The sequence below is a fragment of the Nannobrachium achirus genome (genome assembly GCF_963921795.1).
Source record: "Nannobrachium achirus genome assembly, chromosome: 11".
Classification (NCBI taxonomy): Eukaryota; Metazoa; Chordata; class Actinopteri; order Myctophiformes; family Myctophidae; genus Nannobrachium; species Nannobrachium achirus.
Genome location: NC_137820.1, coordinates 47631915 through 47653791, shown reverse-complemented (window position 1 = coordinate 47653791; position 21877 = coordinate 47631915). Strand labels below are relative to the sequence as shown.

At 40.9% G+C, this 21877-nt stretch overlaps 3 protein-coding genes across 3 annotated transcripts; 1 reads left to right on the top strand and 2 right to left on the bottom strand.

Annotated features, from left to right (window-relative positions):
* Window positions 1-5699: 5699 nt before the first annotated feature.
* LOC308293779 (uncharacterized protein) lies at window positions 5700-7878 on the top strand. Its single transcript, XM_080736408.1, has 3 exons — window positions 5700-6424; window positions 7295-7400; window positions 7784-7878. The coding sequence occupies exons 1-3, from the start codon at window positions 5970-5972 to the stop codon at window positions 7859-7861; spliced, it is 639 nt and encodes a 212-aa protein (XP_080592534.1). The 5' UTR covers window positions 5700-5969; the 3' UTR covers window positions 7862-7878.
* A 1705-nt stretch (window positions 7879-9583) lies between these two features.
* On the bottom strand, window positions 9584-13629 carry LOC308293840 (uncharacterized protein). The gene is made up of 9 exons (XM_080736477.1): window positions 13247-13629; window positions 13014-13104; window positions 12730-12919; window positions 12519-12585; window positions 12354-12408; window positions 12010-12156; window positions 11339-11420; window positions 10996-11145; window positions 9584-10392 (listed from the first exon to the last, which is right to left on the bottom strand). Exons 1-9 carry the CDS (start codon window positions 13582-13584, stop codon window positions 10133-10135), a joined length of 1380 nt encoding a protein of 459 aa, XP_080592603.1. The 5' UTR covers window positions 13585-13629; the 3' UTR covers window positions 9584-10132.
* A 1335-nt stretch (window positions 13630-14964) lies between these two features.
* LOC308293776 (uncharacterized protein) lies at window positions 14965-17271 on the bottom strand. Its single transcript, XM_080736405.1, has 4 exons — window positions 16930-17271; window positions 16705-16758; window positions 15403-15522; window positions 14965-15139 (listed from the first exon to the last, which is right to left on the bottom strand). Exons 1-4 carry the CDS (start codon window positions 17134-17136, stop codon window positions 15041-15043), a joined length of 480 nt encoding a protein of 159 aa, XP_080592531.1. The 5' UTR covers window positions 17137-17271; the 3' UTR covers window positions 14965-15040.
* Between the last annotated feature and the right edge of the window lie 4606 nt (window positions 17272-21877).

The window sequence follows — 21877 nt, the reverse complement described above, 5'->3', positions numbered from 1 at the left end:
ATTGCTCTCTCTGCAGTTTGTTACTGCTATGCTGCAGCTCCTCCATTAAGACATTCAGGACCAGTTAGGTTGTTGCACCATGGGTGGGGAGCGTGTCCATATTGCGACATGGCATCTGTTCGACGGTTCATTCTTTCGACGCGGGTGAATGTTAACCTGGTGAAATGCTAACCTGCCGACGCGGATGAGTAGCTAACCTGCCGACGTGGGTGAATGTTAACCTCGATGGCTAAACCTAACCCAAACCCTAACCTCAGTAAACCTGACACGGGTGAGTAGCTAACCTGCAGACGCTCACAGTCGAAAGAATGAGATTTCCCCCTGTGGGTGGACAACGGTCAACGTAGGCCTGTTTCTGCTCTGCTCTGTTCTGTTGTGTTTGTGCTCTTCTGTTTGTTTTGTTCTATTCTGCAGTGGTGGAAAAAGTCTGCAATTTAAAATCTTGAGTAAAAGTACAAAGGTATTGGTATCAAACTGTAATTACAGTACCAAAAGTAGAAAGAACTCATTATGCAGAATGTCCCATTTCACAACTTGTATAACAGTGTATTGTGAGCTTGTATATCTGCTATTTTCAAATGGCCAAAATATATAGAGATCTAGTGGAGTAGTAGAAGTAAAAGTATTGAAAACTGGAAATACTCCACTGAAGTAAAAATACAAAGTTTACTATCAGAACCGTCACATCTTGACCGCATCTGTCTGTATGGACAGGTAACGCTTTTTTGTTGATTGACTCTCATGCTCTGACATCACACTCTGACATCACTGTGATGTCAGGGGAACCAAATCCCTTTAATTGCCATATATGGAGATCCCTGTGATGCCAGGGGAACCAAATCCCTGTTTTTTCCCATATATGGAGATCCCTGATGTCATCAATATTAAGCCCATATCTGTGACTGCCAATATATAATCACCGTAATGCCAGGGGAACCAAATCCCTTTGGCCAGATAGCCAAGACATGGTGTGACCTCGCCCTTAGGCGTCTTACTGGTATTGCAACCGAAGGTCGCAGAGTATGTGAAACGGCACATTATGTCTCCGTCTGGGCGTGTACACTTTTTTGCGGTCTATGGGTTTGCCGCTCTGACATCACGCTCTGACGTCACTGTGATGATGTCAGGGGAACCACACTAACAAAATCCCCTTTATGACCATATGGAGTTCACTGATGTCATCAATATTAAGCCCATATCTAACAAGAAATGTTGTGAAATAGAATGTCGTCAACCAATCATCAAGGATGATGATGCGCGAAAGAAGAAGAAGGATAGAGCGTCTCCTAAATTGTAAATTGTTTTCCTCCCCTGACTGTTACAGTTTTTTCACTGAACCGCATTCTCTGAACCAAGTATTCGCTGACCTAAACCCATTTGTTGTATCAATTAGTGGTTAAAAAAATACGAAATAAAGAAATGCGTAAACACCTTCTCCCTCACTAAACAGTAAACACATTTTCCACTTTGATGCACTTGCAAAGTGGTAAACATGGGTGGCAGATGTTAAACACAGTCATCGTTTACACACAGCTCCAGATTGTTTGCACTTATTTTTAATGATGTGACGATCAAACCATTTGGACAGAATATAAGCCATTTCATAGTGCACAGGTAGCACAGGTGTGCTGAATGCTGATACAAACAATGGTGGAGAGAATTATTGTCATACTCCACCTCAGAAAAAATCATGTATAACATAAAAGGGAAACCAATGAAATATGATAGGATATGATATGGGGAAAGATCATTAACAATATAAGAAATATTGACAGGAAGATATTAAATAATTAAAAAAGGGGGGAGAGAAAGGAAACATTTAAATTAAAATGAAAGGGGGAAAAAATAATAATAATAAAATAAAAAGGAACAAAAAGAATATATATAATACATAATACACTTGAATATCGATCACGTCTCAATATTATTATTATTGTTATTATTACCCTTGTTGGTATTTTTACTATTATTATTGTTATTTTTTTCTTTTCTCTTTTCTGTTGTAATTGTTTTGTTTTGTTGGAATATTTGCACTATGTTTAATGGAAAATGAAGGAAAAGATGAAAAAAAGAGAGAAAGAGGAGAGTGGGGAAGAGAAAGAAGAAAGGGAAAGATGAAAAAAGAAAATCATGTAACCATAACTTAACGACTCAAGACAGAGAGAGGAATGTATTTGCATGGGTTTGGTAGGGATTTGGGGATAGGAAATGTTTTTATTTACAATGTTGGAAAATCAAATAAAAAGATTGTTAAAAAAAACTAAAAAAAAACAATGGATGGCAACGATCTGAGAGGCAGAAGAGGGAAGGGATTTGTTGTATTTTTGCGGATGTTTTGTTGAGCGTGAGCAGCAGGATCATCCTGTCTATTTGGTGGTTAGGGACAAAGTCTTCTGGCCGGAGCACAATGAATCATTCACTGACTAATTTGCTGTTGCACAACATTTTTGAGTGTTTTTCATTTAGAGTTCTCTAAATTGTTCTATGTTTTTATGCAAATGCTGAATATACAGACATGCAATTCTGTTATTACTTACTCTATGTACAGTCTACAATAATTCACTGTGATTACTATGTTTTTGTTTGGGGATGGCAGATTTAATTGTGTGCGTGGATTAACTCGTTACACAACAGGTGTGTATAGTCACGCCTAGCTCTGAGTCTAATTAGATATGTTTGCAAAGCACATTTCTGTACACTACTCTTACAGATTTTGTCCAAAAAGCCTACAAATCGGTTGGCAGTATCTTGACAGTCATGTGATCGACATGGATCTGTCCGATTTTGCATATTCCATCCAGATTGGCTAAGATTGGCTTCCAAAGTTTGTAGGATTGAGCCGTTTTGAACAAAATGCCTCAAATCACAAACGCAAAGTGCAATTATCATGAAATCGCACACACACATTCCCACTAGGCCGAAGAAATGCCACTTAATTTTTTTTAAATCAGCCTCATGGTGGCACTATAACAGGCCGATTTGTGGTTTTACCTATAACTCCACAGATCAGACTTTCAAACTTTGTAAGGGCAGCGCACTCCCTAGAGGCCAAGGAAAAACCCTTTCCCTGCATTTTTCACATCAGCCTTTTATAGCGCCACCATGAGGCTGTTTTTTGACAAACACATTTTTCGACAGTACTCCTACAGATTTTGTCCAAAAATCACGCATATCGGTAGACAGTATCTCTACAGTCATGTCATCGACACAGATCTGTCTGATTTTCCATATTCCATCCTCATTGGCTAATATTGACTTCCAAAGTTTGTAGGATTGGGCAGTTTTTAACAAAATGCCTCAAATTTCAAACGCACGGTGCAATTATAATGAAATCCTGCACACACGTTTCCACTAGGCCGAGGAAGAAATGCCACATGGGGGTGCTATAACAGGCCAATTTGTGGTTTTACCTATAACTCCAGGTGGCGTAATGCACACCCACAACCAACATTCCACACCTGGTGGAGACATGTGCTCGGAAGAGCACTGCTTCTAGTTCCTCATGAAATTACTTCACGGAAATGTTTTTTGAAAACAAAATGTAGGAAACCAAATATTAAGGGACCCATAGAAATGTGTCCGCGACTCACAAATGGGTCCCTCAAGCAAAATTTGAGTTGCAAATATTTGCTTAAAAAATACACATATTCAAAGATTTGCACACAATTTCACGACATTTCAAAAATAGCAGATCTACAAGCTCACAGAGCTTGTATATCTGCTATTTTTCAATATAGCTAAAGTATAAAATAATTAAGGCCCCTCCACCTTGGGCCCTAGTAGTTCCCCCCCTTGTGACGCCCCTGGCTGTGAAAGACTGGGAAACAGTGGTCTAGAGATGGCCTGAGTTGGCCTTTTTGGGGTTCTGCGGGGGCTCCTCGAGCGAGGAGAAGGCTTGCCAGCTGGGTCTCCATGGAGGCTTTTCTTGGACGGGCTGGGAGGATGCTTGACAGCCTGGCCCAGATGGCGGCTCCTTGTGATGTAGCTAGCTGCAGGTGGTTGCCTTTGCCCTGTGGTGGTCGCTGCACTGCTACCCCACCGATAGGTGGGCTGTCGCTGAAGCTGGGTCTGTGTGACTGCTGGTTCCCATAGCCTGCTACTGAGGCTGGTAGCCCCACTGATAGCCAGGTTGCTGGGATATGTGGCCAGGGTCGATAGCTGTAGTAGGTCCTCACCAGGATTGTGTGTGTGTGTGTGTACAGTATGTATTAGGGCATTAACTAAAAGGTCGACTCAGTCGACTTCATTACACAAGTAGACTCCCACCAGAGAAAGTCGAGGCGAGGCGTTGTGAGCATGTAGATCGGCTATTTTCACACTTTATGCTTCTATATATTTGACAATTTGGACTATGTTAATTTGTCATTTTAGAGGTATTAAAAAGTCCTTAAATTGGCACTTTAGAAATGTGAAGATACCCTCCATATACTTAAACTTTATGTTGGTTTGTTTACAGTTGAGTGAGAAAACAATGTTTCACATTAAGTTAATCATCTGGATCAATTGGCTGGATGTGTGCACAGCCATATGAAAGCATGGTTTTGAGGTGATCGTACGATTTTGACAGAATAGTCAGTTTTCTTTTTCGTTTTTTTTCTTGACGATTTGATTTTGTGTTTAGCGTTTTCAATAATACAATTGCTGCTGATGGAAGAAGAGTTTCTCCTGGAGGCTGTCCGTTGTGAGTGATGGAGCACCATGGGGCAATGGAAGCAGTGGTGGAAAGTAACTAAGTACATTTTAAAGGGGCTACACCATGAATTTTAATTTTTCAAATTTGTATGTATTTTTTTGTTGTCCCACCAGCAAGTTCTATCCTCACAAAGTCCCATTTCTGACCATTGTGTCTTTCTCAGTTTGTGGGCAGATCTATGTAAGCAGGTCTGTCTGAGAAAGGTCCGGATTGTGATGTCACAATCGGGACCTACTGCTGTGCTGAGTGGGGGTTGGGGAGGGGTGGTCAGGCCGGAGAAGGAGGCAGGAGGAGCTGGGAGAGGTTTAGGGAGGGTTGGGCAGGCCTGCTGAGCAGGAGGTGGGGAGGAGTTTGGGGCCAAAACTGGCTCAATAGCGCAGTCCTCCCACTCAGGACAAGGTGGTACTGCAGCTGAAAATGCCCTGAAAGCCAGGCAGAAATGACAGTGGCTCTGTATTCAGGAGTGGTAATTTAGCCTCAAACCTTTTGAAAAAAGTTTTTGGGACACAAACAACGTTATATAAATTATTCTTAAATGCATGGTGTAAGACCTTTAAGGCTGGGCAATATATTGAAAATATATCGATATCGAGGTATCTCAACATGCAAGGTATACATATTGACGAATCTGCTTCAGATTAGGTATTGGTGTACCTGTCAAATTAATTAACAGACACACTATGCATGCTCGTAGCACATGCAAAAAGGCAGTCCATCTGTAACCAGGTGTTGTTATTTCAATAAAACCTACCTAACCCTTCTATGTGCAGTGTGCATGCATGGATATGCCATTCATTATCTGGGTTAGCAGGCAGTGGACCTAAAGCAGAAAAACATTAAAAACGATATAATGCAATTTTTTTCACTAATATCGTGAGTAATATTGATATCGAGGTACTGTATTCAACAACGTTATGGAATATCGAAGGTTTTCCTAATATCGCCCAGCCTTAGTACATTTACTTAAAGGAGTAGTTCGCCGGTTTTCAACCAAGTCTGTGTTCTTTTAGTCAGCTACGTTCATGCTAAAATGGGTGTATTTCCTTACATTACTGTTTTGTGGCCGCTAGGGGTCCATCGTCTAGCTACGTCATTGACTATTTTGGCCAATGGAAAGCCTGGGTTCCCGAAAGCTCTGACGTAGCTAGACGATGGTCCGTAAGCTACTGAAACTACATATAGGATTGACCCGGAACGGCTACCGTAGTAGGCAAGCAGTTACCGCGAACCCCAAAACAAAACAAAGGTAGCAGTAGCAGCAACAGTAGTAAAAAACATGGCTTCAGAGACAGATTTGGAGTATTTTGACGAGGAGGAGGACTTTTTAAATATGTTGGCTGAATCTGCTGTTCAGCCATACATGTTTGAGCCAGAGTTCACGTTGGAGGAAATGGAGGAGAGAGAACGACAAGAGAGAGAGAGAGAGACACAGCTGCCAGCTGCACCGGAGCCCGAGGGACCACCCAGGGCTAACAACACTGACTGGTGTGAGTGTGGACGCTGTCTGGCCATGCCAACAGAAAAGGAATCGCTATGTTGTAAAACATGGCCCCGTGTCCAGTTCCTGTTAGCAGAGCTTCCAGCTGACACAGAGACGGTGTGTGTGACGGAGCACCCCAGTTTCTCTCCCCACCTAGACAGCGGTGTACTTCAAACCTACTTCAGGATACCCAAGCTGAATTGGAAGAAGCAGCCGAAACCCAATGGACCAAGAGGGACCATGAGTTTGAAGTAAGCTATCCATTTATTTACACTATCTCTCGCTCTCTCTCTCTGTGTGTGTGTGTGTGTGTGTGTGTGTGTGTGTGTGTGTGTGTGTGTGTGTGTGTGTGTCTGTGTGTCTGTGTGTCTGTGTGACCGAGCCTTCCACAACTTTAAATAATTTGAGATCTATTTAGCTATAGACCAGATGATAAAAGTGCAACGTGAATTGATTCTAGTCTATAGAAGTAGTACAATTCAATGCCTGGTGCACTGAGATGCAGACCGAGCCATCTCGGTGCTAATGTGTAGCACTCCACCCCATCTTTTTTTCTTTTTCATCTCGTTTCACACATATGAAAATGTCTCTATAGAGGACTAAATGTCCTGTAAATGTCTTTCAGTGTAACATCACATAGCTGATGTACACACAGCTGGGCAGAGGAAGGACAACACTGTAGTGTACAATGTATGATTCCTCGGTTTACCTTTTAAAAAGAGGAACCACAGCTATAGGCTAATGATGGTCAAAACTCCTTTGTTACAGTGACAACACAGTGACATTGAATTATCCACCCTCATTATGCACTTATTGCACTACTGAATTACACATGAATGTAAAAGATATAGCCCAATCACTGACCAATGAGCCATCATCATTACACATTGTTCTCTTCAGACAACAAAATAATGACAATGACTGACTTTTAATGACAATGAAACTCCACTGAATTACATGTGAATGGTAAAGCCAGACACATCAATGACAACGTGTCACACCCACCCACACAACAATGAATCAGGATTTATGAAAGAACAGTATGAGAGAGACTACACAGCATGCATGCTACAATACTACTGTATACAGTCTGCAACTTTTCTTCTTTCTTCTGACTGCAGGCAATATCGCCTGGCGGGATACCGGCACGTCTTGGAGTGGATCCTTCAGGGGGCAAAACTCGGGATAGGGAATCGTGTTGTCCTGCCAGCTTGCATAATTCACCAGGTAAAACTATCATATATTACATACTTTGACCATTTTGCTTTTTTCCACTCACCCTAGAATATTCGCCTTGCCTATTGTAAATCCATCTGGATTAAAGTAGTTGTTCACCCCCAAAATGACATTTTTTCTATTGATTAGTCACCCCATGGAGACTTGAGTTCAATAATATTTATTAGTTTTTTTTAAGGCAATACTTTGATTACTATAGATTTACTACATTTACTATACTCATAATTTTGTCTTAGGAATGCAACTAATACAAAAAAATATTATTGAACTCAAGTCTCCATGGGCTGACTAATCAATAGAAACATTTTCATTTTGGGAGCTTTAAGAGCTTTTAAAACCTAAATTGTAAATCATCTATCTTCCTCCTTTTCCAGGTGAGGCTGCGATTTCCCGCTCCGGATGGCGTGTACAAAGGCTATTGTGAAGCTGAAGGTCTTTTTGATGAGCTGTGATGGTGTGCACATTTGTGAGCCCATTCAATTATAATAAATAGATTCATTCAAGACATTGGACTTTTTCTTTTCTTGTAATACGTACACAGTTTTAGTGTTGAGTGTTTGCAACACAGTGTAATAATAAATTGTTGATTGTTGCCAAGTGATTCTCAAATGGTGTTACGTGTACACCTAGGGTTACAAAGAGGTACTACAGGGGCACATACAAGTGAAAAATGAACACCAGGTAGAGTAAATGTGTTCAGGTCAGGATGCTCTAATTTCAAGTCTTTCACTCCTTTTTCTTATTTGTAATGTTATATATTCTTCAAAAGTGGGTTATCGTTAATTCATAGCATCAGGTGGACACCTCATGTCCGAAATGGTTACTTTTCAGGATTCAAAAGTAGCAGATCTACAAGCTAAAAACGCAATATATTTTGAGCTTGTAGATCTGCTACTTTTTGTATGACACTGTAGTATAACATAGGGCATTAATGACCAAAAAGGTAAAATATTAGGTTTCTGCCTGACAGCAACAATATGCTAGATATAGTTTTGTAATCTAAGAAAAGGGGGTACTGAAGCAATGGCCTACAGTAAGAACTTCTCAGTGACTGATTCAGGTTTTAAAATACCTGAATGCAATATAAAATACACAATGACATTTCGTGACATTGCAGGGATTAAATCAATGTACACAAAGATGATATCAATGTTAGATCAAAGAAAGAAGTTCCACACAGCCTGGACCTGGCAAAGATTTCCTATTTTCGAGGGCGCAGAGGGAAAAAGGAACAAACCAAATAGAGAGGCAAAGGTAAAGTTTACTAGTAAGTATCAGGGTTCCCACACATTTTTACCAATTAATTTCCAAAACATTTCCAGAATATTTAACCTAATTTCCAGGACTATATAACAATAATTCAGCTCAATAACAAGTCGCTTACTCCTATGCACAATGCCAAAAGACAGGTAGTGTATGCCAGTGGTTCTCAACCTTTTTAGGCTGTGACCCCTGAAATAATCATATTTTAACTGGGGACCTGGCACCCTGACGAGCACAAAGAGTTGAGGAATTTTGTAGAACATGTTTCTATTGTGAAAATAGCAGATCTACATGCTCACGCCGCCTCGCAACGCGAGGTGTTGTGAGCATGTAGATCGGCTATTTTCACAATTTCTGACTCTAATATTTGACAATTTGGCCAATGTTTAATTTGTCATTTCAGAGGTATTACCAAAATCAATAACCAAAGACAATGCATAGCTATTTTTTCCAAGACCTTCCAGGACCCTTGATAAATTCCAAAACTTTTCCAGTACTGGAAAAATATGTTTCTAATTTCAAAATATTTCCAGGAATTTCATGACCGTGGGAACCCTGAAGTATTGAGGGTTTGAGTGGTTAAATGTCTGAATATACACATTAATCCAATCCATGAATCCAACAAAGAAAGAATAGAACAATAACACATTGATTTACACAATACTGATGATAGTGCAGTCAAACAATGTCCATGACGCTAGCAAGGAAAAGTGTGGAAAAAGTTTCACCTGCTACACAATTTTATAGACTACAATATATGTGTAGTGCTGCTTCATCTCTCTCTCTCTCTCAGCTAAAGGGTGCTTGGCCTGAGAAACGTGAACCCCTCCTGCCTCTAAAGGGGTTTTCACAGGAGGCTATACATTTCCTATGGCATCATTTATACTACACAAAGAGCCATATGGTTCCATTTGTACACTTTCAGAGCTATGGCCAGTCCTTGTCTAATGCTTGCCCACCTGCCCTTGGCAGGTAAATAAGGTTTGGGCAGGTGAAGTTCACTTTCAGGTTGCCCAACCACTCATTTGATGAGACGCAACCGTCTATAAACACAACACAAGCTATCTGTCTAATCACCTGAACGTGGCCAACACACTGTCCTCTGGTCTGTGGAATGTAAAATAAGAGCACTGTTAACCTATCATTTTTGTGCACTTAAAAATATAAAATAACAAGTGAGTAACCATAGACATATTCAATCATAGCTATGTAGGTATTTGGTATTTTAATTTGGATGTATTGAGGTACAACATTGTATCGCACAGACCCAGAAAGTAAAGAAATAAGTCATCTTATAACGGATGATTTACTTTTTGGGCAAGTAGAACATGACCTGTACTTGCCTCTGAGACCTTAGTATCAACCCCTGAATGTTTGAGAACCACTGTCCTGGTGGTGCCGCAGTGTCATAGTAAATCAGTGTCATACATTTGACACACAGTGTCTTGAAAACCTGGAGACTAGTCCTGGTGAAATCTGGACTGGTGGTCAAGAACTGCCTGCTTCTTTGGGGGCTTGGGCGTTTTGGCAATGTTGGGTGGTAGAGATGGCCGATCGAGAGAAGAAGTTGGCACTTGGTAGGGCACTGTCACATCCTTTCTCCGCTTGATGGCGAGACGGACCAGTGTCTCTCGGAAGAGTTGTGTGTGGGGCACGTACTGCTTCTTCACAGCCCACCTCCCTGTCCGCTTGCAGTTCTCCTGTTTGGTGCAGAGTTCACCTGAAATGTATTTATTTTTTCTTGTCATTGAGCAAGTCATATATTTGTTCTGATCCTAACCCTAGGCCAGGGGTCTTCAACAGGGGTTCCGGGACCCCTAGGGGGTCCTCCAAATCTTAGAATATAGATAGAATGTTTTTTTCTCCTTTCTCCCTATGTGTCCATATTCTGAGAACTTTAGCCAAAAATAGCAGATCTACAAGCTCACAGCACCTCGCGCTGCAAGGCGTTGTGAGCTTGTAGATCGTCTATTTTTTTCAAAGAGCTTTGGTGTAGAGGGGAAAAAGAGCACAGTGAAAAGGTCAACCCGGGTCAAGTGGTTAAATATCTGAAAACACAAATTGAAATGAATCCAAAATACACTGATGATTGTGCTGTCAAACGATGAAACTATATGGAATCTATGAACAGGTTGTGGGGGTCCCTGATTCATCTCTCTCTCTCAACTAAGGGGTCCTTGGCCTGAAAATGTTGAAGACCCCTGCCCTAGGCACTTTCACATTTAGAAATACAGCTAGTGCTGTAATGTATATACAGAGGACAGGCAGAAATTGATCTTTACAGAAGGAAAGTAGGTTCACACTATGGACAAATATGAATAACCTGTGGCACTTGTGGCTTGTTTCCGCTTCACAATGTTTTCATTGTGGTCCAGAACAGCGAGCATTCCCCTCTCTTTCATGCCAGTGTAGGAAAAGGCTAACCTTTTTGGCAAATATTTCAGGAGAGCAGAATGGAATACTTCTAGGCCACCTATAGGAACATAATAACAAAATGTGCACATCAAAAAAAAAAAAAAAAATTTTTTTAGATTTTTTTTTTTTTTTTTTTTTTTTTTTCAAATAATGCAGGTAAATATGGAAATCGGGAAAATTTCACATCACATCTACATGTTTTGGCTTTCCACCAGCAGGACCATAAACATGTGATGACAATGTCAGTTTACCTGTGTGTTTGAAGAGGCCCAAATATTCCAGGTCTCCCAACAGCAGCTTGCCACAGACCAGCTTCTCCAAATCCTGGTATACCTGCAGTCCCAATGTAGGCATTTAGTAGACGCTCTTTATCCAGAGTGATTTACAGTAGGTAGGCAAGGTAACCACAAGATAATACATCAAATGCATAGATCTAATAATACATCAAGAAAAAAACAGGAACCTACTGTCAGTCTAAACAGTATATTATCAAAACATTATTCTATAAATTCCTATTCCATTAATCTATAAAACCTTTTGTTAGCTGATCTACTGTAAATTATTGTAGGGTTGGATCAGGCTGGGAAGATTTTGCCATACATTTCGTTGCTTTGTTGTAGGGCAACATCAGTGTTTTGTACTATCAGTAACTGGGAGCCAATGGAGGGAATTTAGCAAGGTGTAAATGATGATGGGGAACTTATTTCAATAACAAGCTCATAACGCCCTCCGGTCGTGTATATAGCACTGCAGTGAAGGCAACGTAACACTATAGTTACAAGAGTGCTTACTGCTTAGAGTAGTACATGTTCAATATTTTAAAATGAGATCACATTGATGTAATAATCGAGACTGTGTGTAGTTTCTTTATAGCCCTAACAGTAACATACAAAGACTAGATTCTATCTAAATAATACAGTACCTGTGAATCCCTGGAAAGCCACTTCTTCTTCTTCCTCGTCTCTTGGTCCAGGGGGGGATGAAAACACCTGTACCTCCGCCCTCCCTCAGTCCAGCTATGGATGTCTCGGACATGGTACAGTATGGACAGCCAACGACGCTTCAGCTCCTGAAATAAATACATTGATATGCAATTATGGGCCTCTGTGACAAATAAGAAAGCTATGGTAAACAATAAGGCAACAAAGATAAGGAAAACTAATTCTCTCTTGTTAAACAGGCCAAAGCAAAGGTTTTACAGTTAGATGAATAGGCCAGACATAACAAGGAGGGCAGACAGTAATGTAAAATATGATGATCACATACCTCTGTGTTGCCTCCGCAGGAAGCAGAACAGAACCACAAATGATTCCTCAGAGACCTAATTGGTGAAATACAATACATAGGTTACACTCCTGTGTAACGCTCAACTTACTCAACATGAGTATTTGTGTGGCTGTAGGTGTCTTGAACATAAACATCTGCACTTACATTGACCAGTCCGCTAGATCTCCCCGACCCTTCTTCTTGGCTATAGCCATCAGCTTGCTATGGAAACCTGAAATAATAATTTAAATATTAAAACAATCTGAACTATTTGGGTGTCACCTCCGGTAAAAAAAAAAATACATTGCAGACAACATAGAAAATGTAAAATCAGAGATTATGGAACACAATCCATTATCCAGTATCTTGCACTTGCCTTTGACCGTGTGCCAAATGTCAAATTGATGGTCGATTTCAGGATAGATTTCAGACCTCATCTTCTTTCTCACTGATCGTGAGCGGTCCGTTGCTACCACCTCCACCTGTAGTCCCACATCAAGCAGCGTGTCGAGGGCCCGTGTGAAGCCTTCTACTTCCATGGCAGATGAACTTGATGCTTCTGTGACCTACAAGAAGTTAGAGGGATGGAGGGTAGTAAAAGATACATAGAGTAACCAGCCGTTATGCCACAATGTTATGCAATAACACAACTCAAATTACCTGCACTAGGTTAGTCTGCAAAATCTCTCCAGTGGCATCCAGCATCATGGTGTAATGGCAGTATTTTGCTGAAAACCCTGGTGAGTCACATCTGAGTAAAAACAAATATATACATATTAAAATAAGCATTTCAATCAATGCAATAAATCCCAAACTAATGATCAATACTGATTTCAATGTATATACACTACTACTACTACTTCTGCTGTTTCCTTTACATTCTTCATACACACCTTCCATCCCCAGACAGGTGGACTGGCGTATACGGTTCTCCCCTCTCCTTCTTTTCCACCTCTTCAATGCAGAGTCTGGCCAGGATGGAATCCCTCTGTCTTGCGTACGTGCTCTCAATGACAGGACCTAGATATGACTTCTGCATGTCATAGAAGGTGGTGTGTTTGATCATCCTCAAGTTCATTAATGCGGACCAATCCTCCAACTCTGTGATGGTGCTCCCCGTGAACAGCACAGAGGCAGCACTAAGCAGGTTCACCTCAGGCATCCCTCTGACTTCAGGAGATGAAGACCAGGTACCAGAGTGTCCTTCAAGGCAGTCCCACCTAACCTTCATCTGTGCCCCGACATAGAACACGTTTGTTTCGTTTATGGGCTTTCCACAGCACTGACACTTCCTGAAGAGTTCTAGGATACTGGACTCATACACGATGACCTTAGGCTCCTTCCAACGATGACGATCTGGATCCTCCTCATCATCATCATCATCATCCTCCTTCTTCTTCACACGCTTCTCCTGAGATGAAGCTGGGGTGGTGGTGGTGGATGAATCATCCTCGGGACAATAGTCTGAATCCTTGGGGTCAAATACTTCCCAACTGCTGCTACTTGTGTCCATGAGAGCCTAATTTTAAATGAAAATGGAGAAATAAACTAACACGCTGACCACACCAACATTGGCAGTTGATAATGTCTGTCATTAAGACCTGGAATTATTTTATACTTTAGCTATTGAAAAATAGCAAATATACAAGCTCACAGCACTGCTGACCACTTGTAGATCTGCTATTTGTTGTTGTGAAAATATTTGTAAATATATTTTTCAAAGCAAACTTCTGTAACTCAAATCTCTGCTTCTGGGGGTCCCTGGAACAACATATTTTGAGATGGGGATCAACGGCCAAATACAACATACAATAGTAATTTGGAGGGTCCTTGACATAAAAAAGTTTGAGAACCACTGATTTAGAAGACATTCATAGAATTGGGTCAAAATATTCAAAGACCATATACAAGCACGCAGCGCAGCATTCAGTGCTGCATAGTATTCCACAAATCAGTACTTCTCACACTTTCAAGATTTTTCATTAGTAACCATGGTGAATACTTACTGATTGACGCAGACGATGTAGCCCATGTGGGCTTGCAGTGTGTGGCGTAGATGTGGCGGGTGATCCAGCTACAAACTAAACAACAACAAAAAGGTCTCATTGTAAGCATCATAGACTCTCAGTAGGCCAATTCATTTACAACATTTACAAAGACCACAATAACATCTCTGTAATGCAATCACCACTTGTCAGTGTCTGTTTACATGTTCCTTCTACTCCTTAGGGCAGTGGGTCTCAACAAAACGTTCTTACCTCTTGAAAGAGGACATCTTTATGTGAAGCCTGTCTATATGTAGGTGCATGGAATTATTTTATACTTTAGCTATTGAAAAATAGCAAATATACAAGCTCACAGCACTGCTGACCACTTGTAGATCTGCTATTTGTTGTTGTGAAAATATTTGTATATATATTTTTCAAAGCAAACTTCTGTAACTCAAATCTCTGCTTCTGGGGGTCCCTGGAACAACATATTTTGAGATGGGGATCAACGGCCAAATACAACATACAATAGTAATTTGGAGGGTCCTTGACATAAAAAAGTTTGAGAACCACTGATTTAGAAGACATTCATAGAATTGGGTCAAAATATTCAAAGACCATATACAAGCACGCAGCGCAGCATTCAGTGCTGCATAGTATTCCACAAATCAGTACTTCTCACACTTTCAAGATTTTTCATTAGTAACCATGGTGAATACTTACTGATTGACGCAGACGATGTAGCCCATGTGGGCTTGCAGTGTGTGGCGTAGATGTGGCGGGTGATCCAGCTACAAACTAAACAACAACAAAAAGGTCTCATTGTAAGCGTCATAGACTCTCAGTAGGCCAATTCATTTACAACATTTACAAAGACCACAATAACATCTCTGTAATGCAATCACCACTTGTCAGTGTCTGTTTACATGTTCCTTCTACTCCTTAGGGCAGTGGGTCTCAACAAAACGTTCTTACCTCTTGAAAGAGGACATCTTTATGTGAAGCCTGTCTATATGTAGGTGCACGTGTTGCCAAGTATGGCATTTGAACCCTAATCATACCTCCTTTCTTCTTCTTTTGGCCATGGCTGATGGTGATGCTGTTGGTCCTATTTTGGCCATGGCTGATGGTGATGCTGTTGGTCCTAAAGTAGGGTTTGAACCTCCCCTCTCCATTGACCCCTGAGGATAACAGCAGAAATGAGGGAGAGTTTAATCACTATTATTTTACCAGCTACAAGATAATCCAAGACAGAATGTATAAGAATCAATCAATCCACATAAAATATTCCACTGTGATGACTTATTTCACCAGTGTCTCTCAAATAAAGTATGTGTTGTACATGCATTTACATGACAGTGTTAGAAGCACTGTGTTGTATCACTGATACTATGTTCTGTTCTGTTCTGTTCTGTTCTGCTCTGCTCTGTGATTGTAGAGATATTTGAAAATAATGATAAATGATGAGACCAAAGAAACTTTTTACAAAGTGTACATGAAACTTCTTGCAAGTTGAGAAAAATACCAACAAAGGAAAAGTGTACAGAATATGGCTTGAAGGTTCACAGCATTAACGTGGTGGGTCTCTTTTCTGTAGCTAGTAACCCAATCGCAACACAGAAGCAGGCAGACTATTTTGACGTCTTTCTAGGTTGTGACATCACTCACAGTCAGACAGAAAAGCAACTTCCCGTTAGGTTCTTCAAAATAAAGTGTCTAAGCTTGTTCCAAATTATACTAAAATAATCTGCAACCATAAACAAGCATGCAGTAAATAATGTGTTTCCGAAATGTTTTTAAATTGTAAATAGTAGTTATATTTTTAACAGCTGGGATTACTATTCATGTTTATCATTATCATGAAATAATTCACAACACTGATTCTCTGTTCGATTGTGCTGCGTATGTGATGCCTTGCCTGTGTTGTGATTTCACTCAGGGTCTTATGTTGGCATGTGATTCTAATGTTGTGCTACTCAAAGTTGGTTGATAAGTGAAGTTCTCTGACAAACGGTGTCATGGCCTAATCATTCGCCAACACAATACACTACACTGATTATGCACCACAAGGCAAATTATGACAGGATAAAGATTAGCATCGCTAGCAATGACAATAGAGCCCAGCCCAGCACAACGACAACACATACATTCATAAGATTGACTTCCATTATTCTAAATGGAGGTGTCACACTAAACCCAACCTAAACGATCAGTGGGGATGTTTCTACGTGGGGGTGTTTCTGAATGGAGGTCTGCCCCCCACATTGCCCTCGGGATCAAGAAACCTACATCCTAGCACTAAACGTGTCTCAAAACAACAAGGCTAACGTTATATTGACTTCTTCCAAATAAAAGTTGCCTACCTCTTGCAAAACTGCAACTTCATTTGAAGCCTCCACTTCTACAGGTGACAGGTTCTAAAGAAAAGTGACAACATAAATATAGCTAGTCAAGTGACTTGCGTTTACTTCTAATCTATTACACATTTCACAAATTGCTTACAGCATTACGATCTACAAGCTCACAACGCGTCGCGCTGCAACGCATTGTGAGCTTGTAGATCGGCTATTTTCAAACTCCAAACATACCTCTGGTGTTCTTCTTTTGGCCGGCAGGGGTGGAACAGCAATAGACGTGGTGGACGTCTCCAGGAACACTGATGGAACAGCGCTCTCCTTCAGTATAGCTTTTGCTTTCCTTGGCTTGCCCTTGTCCATCAGTTCTCCCATCAGATTCCTCTCGAAGTCCTCCTCCGTAAAATGTTCACTACACACTCGCAGAGCTCCGAGTATCATTGGGTCTGTATGTTCATTGTAACGCGGGTGTTTGATTGCTCTCAGCCACTGCTTACAAAGCTCCCGTCGTCGGTCTCCTTTTGGAAATGTGTGAAAAGACACGGGTCCTTTCTTCCTCTTTCTGGCCTCGTAACATCCAGGCACAACACAAAACGACGGCATTTTACAGACAGACACGGTCCCACGGACACACACAAAACAACTACTACAACTACTGCAAAACAACTACTACAACTACTACTACTATAAAAACGACTGCTGCTGCTGCTACTAATACTACTACTACCACTACTACTACTAAGCTACTGCTATTATTACTACTACTACTATTACTACCAAATACAACCAAGACACGTTCCAAACACGACCAATGCTTTCCACCAACAAGCCCCTACAAGGCGCGCTGTTGTTACGAGCGGGAGGAAGGGGTTGGGCGAGTCGCGCAAAGCACCGTGGGCAGTGTAGTGTATTACAGGACGCGCCCTAGGAAGTGAGGTCATAGCTTCGCGTTTTCAAAAAAATGGTTATATACCACCAAAATAAAATTCCTTTTGGTTTCCATGTTAGAATATGATAATATGGGGTTACAAAAGCCCTTGAAAACGACCGGAGCCCCCCTTTAAGTAGAAAACGTGAGTACTTTTTCCACCACTGCAAAGGGTGTTTGAACCACCGGGCCTTGAGCCACAGGCAGCTACAGTAGAGTACATACACTGTATGCACTGTCTTTGTTGCCTTCAGTTCAGGACCACGGACAGCTCCACGGTGCTGGCCAACAGACACAACTACAGTATGGAAGCCTGCCATAGATGCTGTGCTCCAATCATGAATATGGATGGCACGCGCGCGCACGCGCACACACACACACACACACACACACACACACACACACACACACACACACACACACACACACACACACACACACACACACACACACACACACACACACACACACACACACACACACACACACACACACACACACACACACACACACACACAGGACATTGAGTAAGGGCTTTACACTTCCAACAGACAGTATGATAAGTTTGCTTTATATGCATAAAACCAGATAGGGACAAGATGCTGCGTCCGATGATTTCGCAAAACAATAAAGCATCAGAATACATTATTGTTGCTCGCTCCTTCAGCCTCATTACAGTATTCCCAATCATCCCAAATGACCATTACATAAGGCTAAGATTATAAAAAATATATAAACGAGAAGCCACTTTTGTCTCATAAATCTCATACACACTTATTATTTTGACCACATCTTTGCCTGGTTACATTAGTAAAGCCATTACAACCTCATGTTGCTTCACAATGGCCCTCATTAATAAAAGATGCTGCTCCATTACTGACAACCGCAACACTTCTATCTCGCACACAAAGCCGTCCCGCTGTACGAGATGCATGTAAAACAGGCCCAGGCAGGCACGCCGCATTGTAACGGACCGCATATCTCAAAGTTTCTGCATTTCTTTCATTGCAGCTGTAATTGACAGCTAACATACACTCGGGGAATTAAACATAAGAGCTGCAGACGCTTCTCCACAGTCCAGGTGCGAATTCATCTCAAGACGAATTCCTTTCTCCCTCTTTCATCAACTGCACATCTTCACTTCACGGCTGAAGTGGATTTAACAGGTGAAATTAGAAAGGGGCAAGATGACAGAATTCAATTGAATTCAATTTGAACCGAAGTCTGTTTCAGGACAGGCACAGACGATGCAAATATTTTTCTACACGCGCACATTGACGATATTGCCACTCTAACCCTGGATATGACATTTAAGGGATTTTGACAGCTTCTCGATGCATCGTAAACTGCTGTCAAGCTTGCTTCCGCATTAAATCGCTGCATTTCCCCTAAATTCTCAAAATGCCAACTCTCTTGAGTGTTACAGAGGTTTCGGCGGGCAGCGCACCAATGCTTTGTCAGATTGACATCTTACTAGAGGTTATCGATTTAAATTATGGCGTCAACATAAGCGTTGGACGACATGAGAGTAAGAGTCAACGCCAGGTTTAGTGAAGGCCGCCATTAATAAATGATGCCGCTCCATTAAGTACAGCGGTCTCTAAGTCTCTGGGAATGAATGGACCTAATACAACTCAGCAAGGCCAAGTGCCATCCTTGTATTCCAGATATGCCAGGTATAGGTTTTGATGACTATTTTCCTCCTGTAATAAAGCCTTTTGGGTGATGGAAAGAGGACATGGCTGAGGACAGAAAACAGGTTGATGCGGAGGCCAAACCAATCAATATTTTATTTTTTTATGGTCATTATGTTGGAAGTCAGAGAAGCAGCGCAAAGAAATTATTATGGGGAAATGTAGGCTTTGGAATTTGGATAACAAAATTAGACACTGTATGATTAACGAGAAGATTAAAGAGCACAATTTTGATTAACTTCATAGGGCAGGGGTCTTCAACGGCTGAGATAGAGATGAAGCAGGGACCCCCAGATTCCATATAGTTTCATCGTTTGACAGCACAATCATCAGCGTATTTTGGATTCATGTCAATTTGTGTTATCAGATATGACCACTTGAACCGTCAATACTTAATAAACTTGACCTTTCACTCTGTACTTAGTCTGCTCTTTTTCCCCCTTTACACCAAACCTCTTTGCCGTAAAAAATAGCCGATCTACAAGCTCACAACGGCGTTGTGAGCTTGTAGATCTGCTATTTTTGGCTAACGTTCTCAGAATATGGACGTTAGGGTTCAAGTGGTTAATATAAAAAAGGAGGAAAAAAAGATTCTATCAAACAAAATTTTTAAGGACCCCCTGTAGTAACTCTGAGGACCCCCTGTTGAAAACTACTGTCATAGGGGGTGGAATCCGTGCAAAAACAGATCATATTGCTGATAAACGATATAAGATAATATCGCTTATTGTGATAAAAAGCACTCACGATAATCGTATCGTGGAGATTTAATTTATCGTGATATTGTCCTCCATCATGCTCTGGGGTCAATTCACCTTTTATTTGCCAAGCTGCATTTCCGGTACCACTTAAACCCTCTATAATTGTGGGCTCGCCAGTACCTGGCGAGCACACTTTAGATATTGTCATTATTTATTTATTTATTTATCTAGTAAGTAGACGGGATCTTCGGTTCCTTTCTACTCCTACATACTTAGTGAGAAAATGAAAATAAAAACATCAATGTGTTCAGCTTACAGTGGCGACGTGTGCTATTACTTTATACAGCAATCGGCCAAATGGTGGCGCTGTAGGAAGCCTTCGAAAGTGCGATCTTTGAACAGGTATAGCTCATGCTGTGTTATACATACAGCCATGAAACCTGTATACACTTATGCGTCTCCTCATGCCGAACAACTTTTACCCTCTAACTTTTGACCTCTGACCTTTAGGTCTCCCACAATTCGGAATTATATGAAAAACAGTAAAAATCTATCTCCTCCTGGGATTTTCGCGTCAAGTGCACAAAACTTTTTTCACATGAACTTTGAACCTATATCTACACAGGCTATCTGGTGAGAAGTTTGTACGTTAAATAATGATTTTTTAATAATTCAATATATATTGCGGTTTTATGCAAATTATTCTTCGGCCTCTAAATCATACATGCAAAGTTACACGTTCATGGCATTTGGCAAAGATGTGGAGGGTTAGTCAAAGTATCACTGAAACCAATTTTATTCCAATCGGCCAAAGGGGGGCGCTATACGAAGCGTCTGAAAATTCAAACTTCAAACGGGCATAAGTCATGACTCGTTTCGTTTGAAGACATGCAACTTGTTACGCGCGTGCTTTGACTCAAGCGGAAGACATCTGTGTCGTTGTTAAGTAAGCTCCGCCCTTTGATTTTCCGCCATTTTGAGCAGTTTGTAAAACGCGTAAACCCGCTTTTATTCTGGAATTTTCGCGTCACGTGCACAAAACTTTTTTTACGTGAACTTTGGACCGATATCTAAAGATCTGTCAGATCGGATTTCTTTAACATTGAAACATGCTTTTTTAAATAATTCAAACAATATTGCATTTTTATGCAAATTATTCTTCTGCCTCTAAAACATACATGCAAAGTCACATTTTCATGACAAAATAGTGTAGAGGGTTAGTTCAAATATCACTGAAACCAATCTTACCCCAAATGGCCAAAGGGGGGCGCTATATAATTTTGAGCAGTTTGTAAAACGCTTAAACCCGTTTTTATTCTAGGATTTTTTTTTTGCAATTTGCATGAAACATTCTACACGCAATCTAAGGACCTTTATCTAACATGCCTATGAAGTGCACACAAACAAATTATAAAATAATAATAATAAATATAGCTGCAAGCAGCGATAAAGTGTCCAAAGCCAAAAACACCTCAAATCATGAACACAGCCTGGGATGTGCGTGAAATCTTGCAAGCACATTCCCAATAGGTCAAGGAACAGATACCAACCTTCTCACATTGGCCTGTTATAGCGCCACCAGCGGGTCAACTTTTGCATAACACATTTTTGGAACAAAATGGACCAATCTCGACGTCAGTAACGTCAAAGAGAGCACTGCCTGCGATCTTGACATTTTGTGCTTTTATAGCCATTGTTTTCTGGCTTGAAGCGAGCCCACAATTGTTTCGAAGGAACAATATTTTTCTAGTTGGTAAAAGGTACTTATAATATACATACTTGATACAGTCTTTTTTTTATCTCTCTATCAAATGTCTTTGCCAAAAAATAGCCGATCTACAAGCAGTATCCACAAGTTT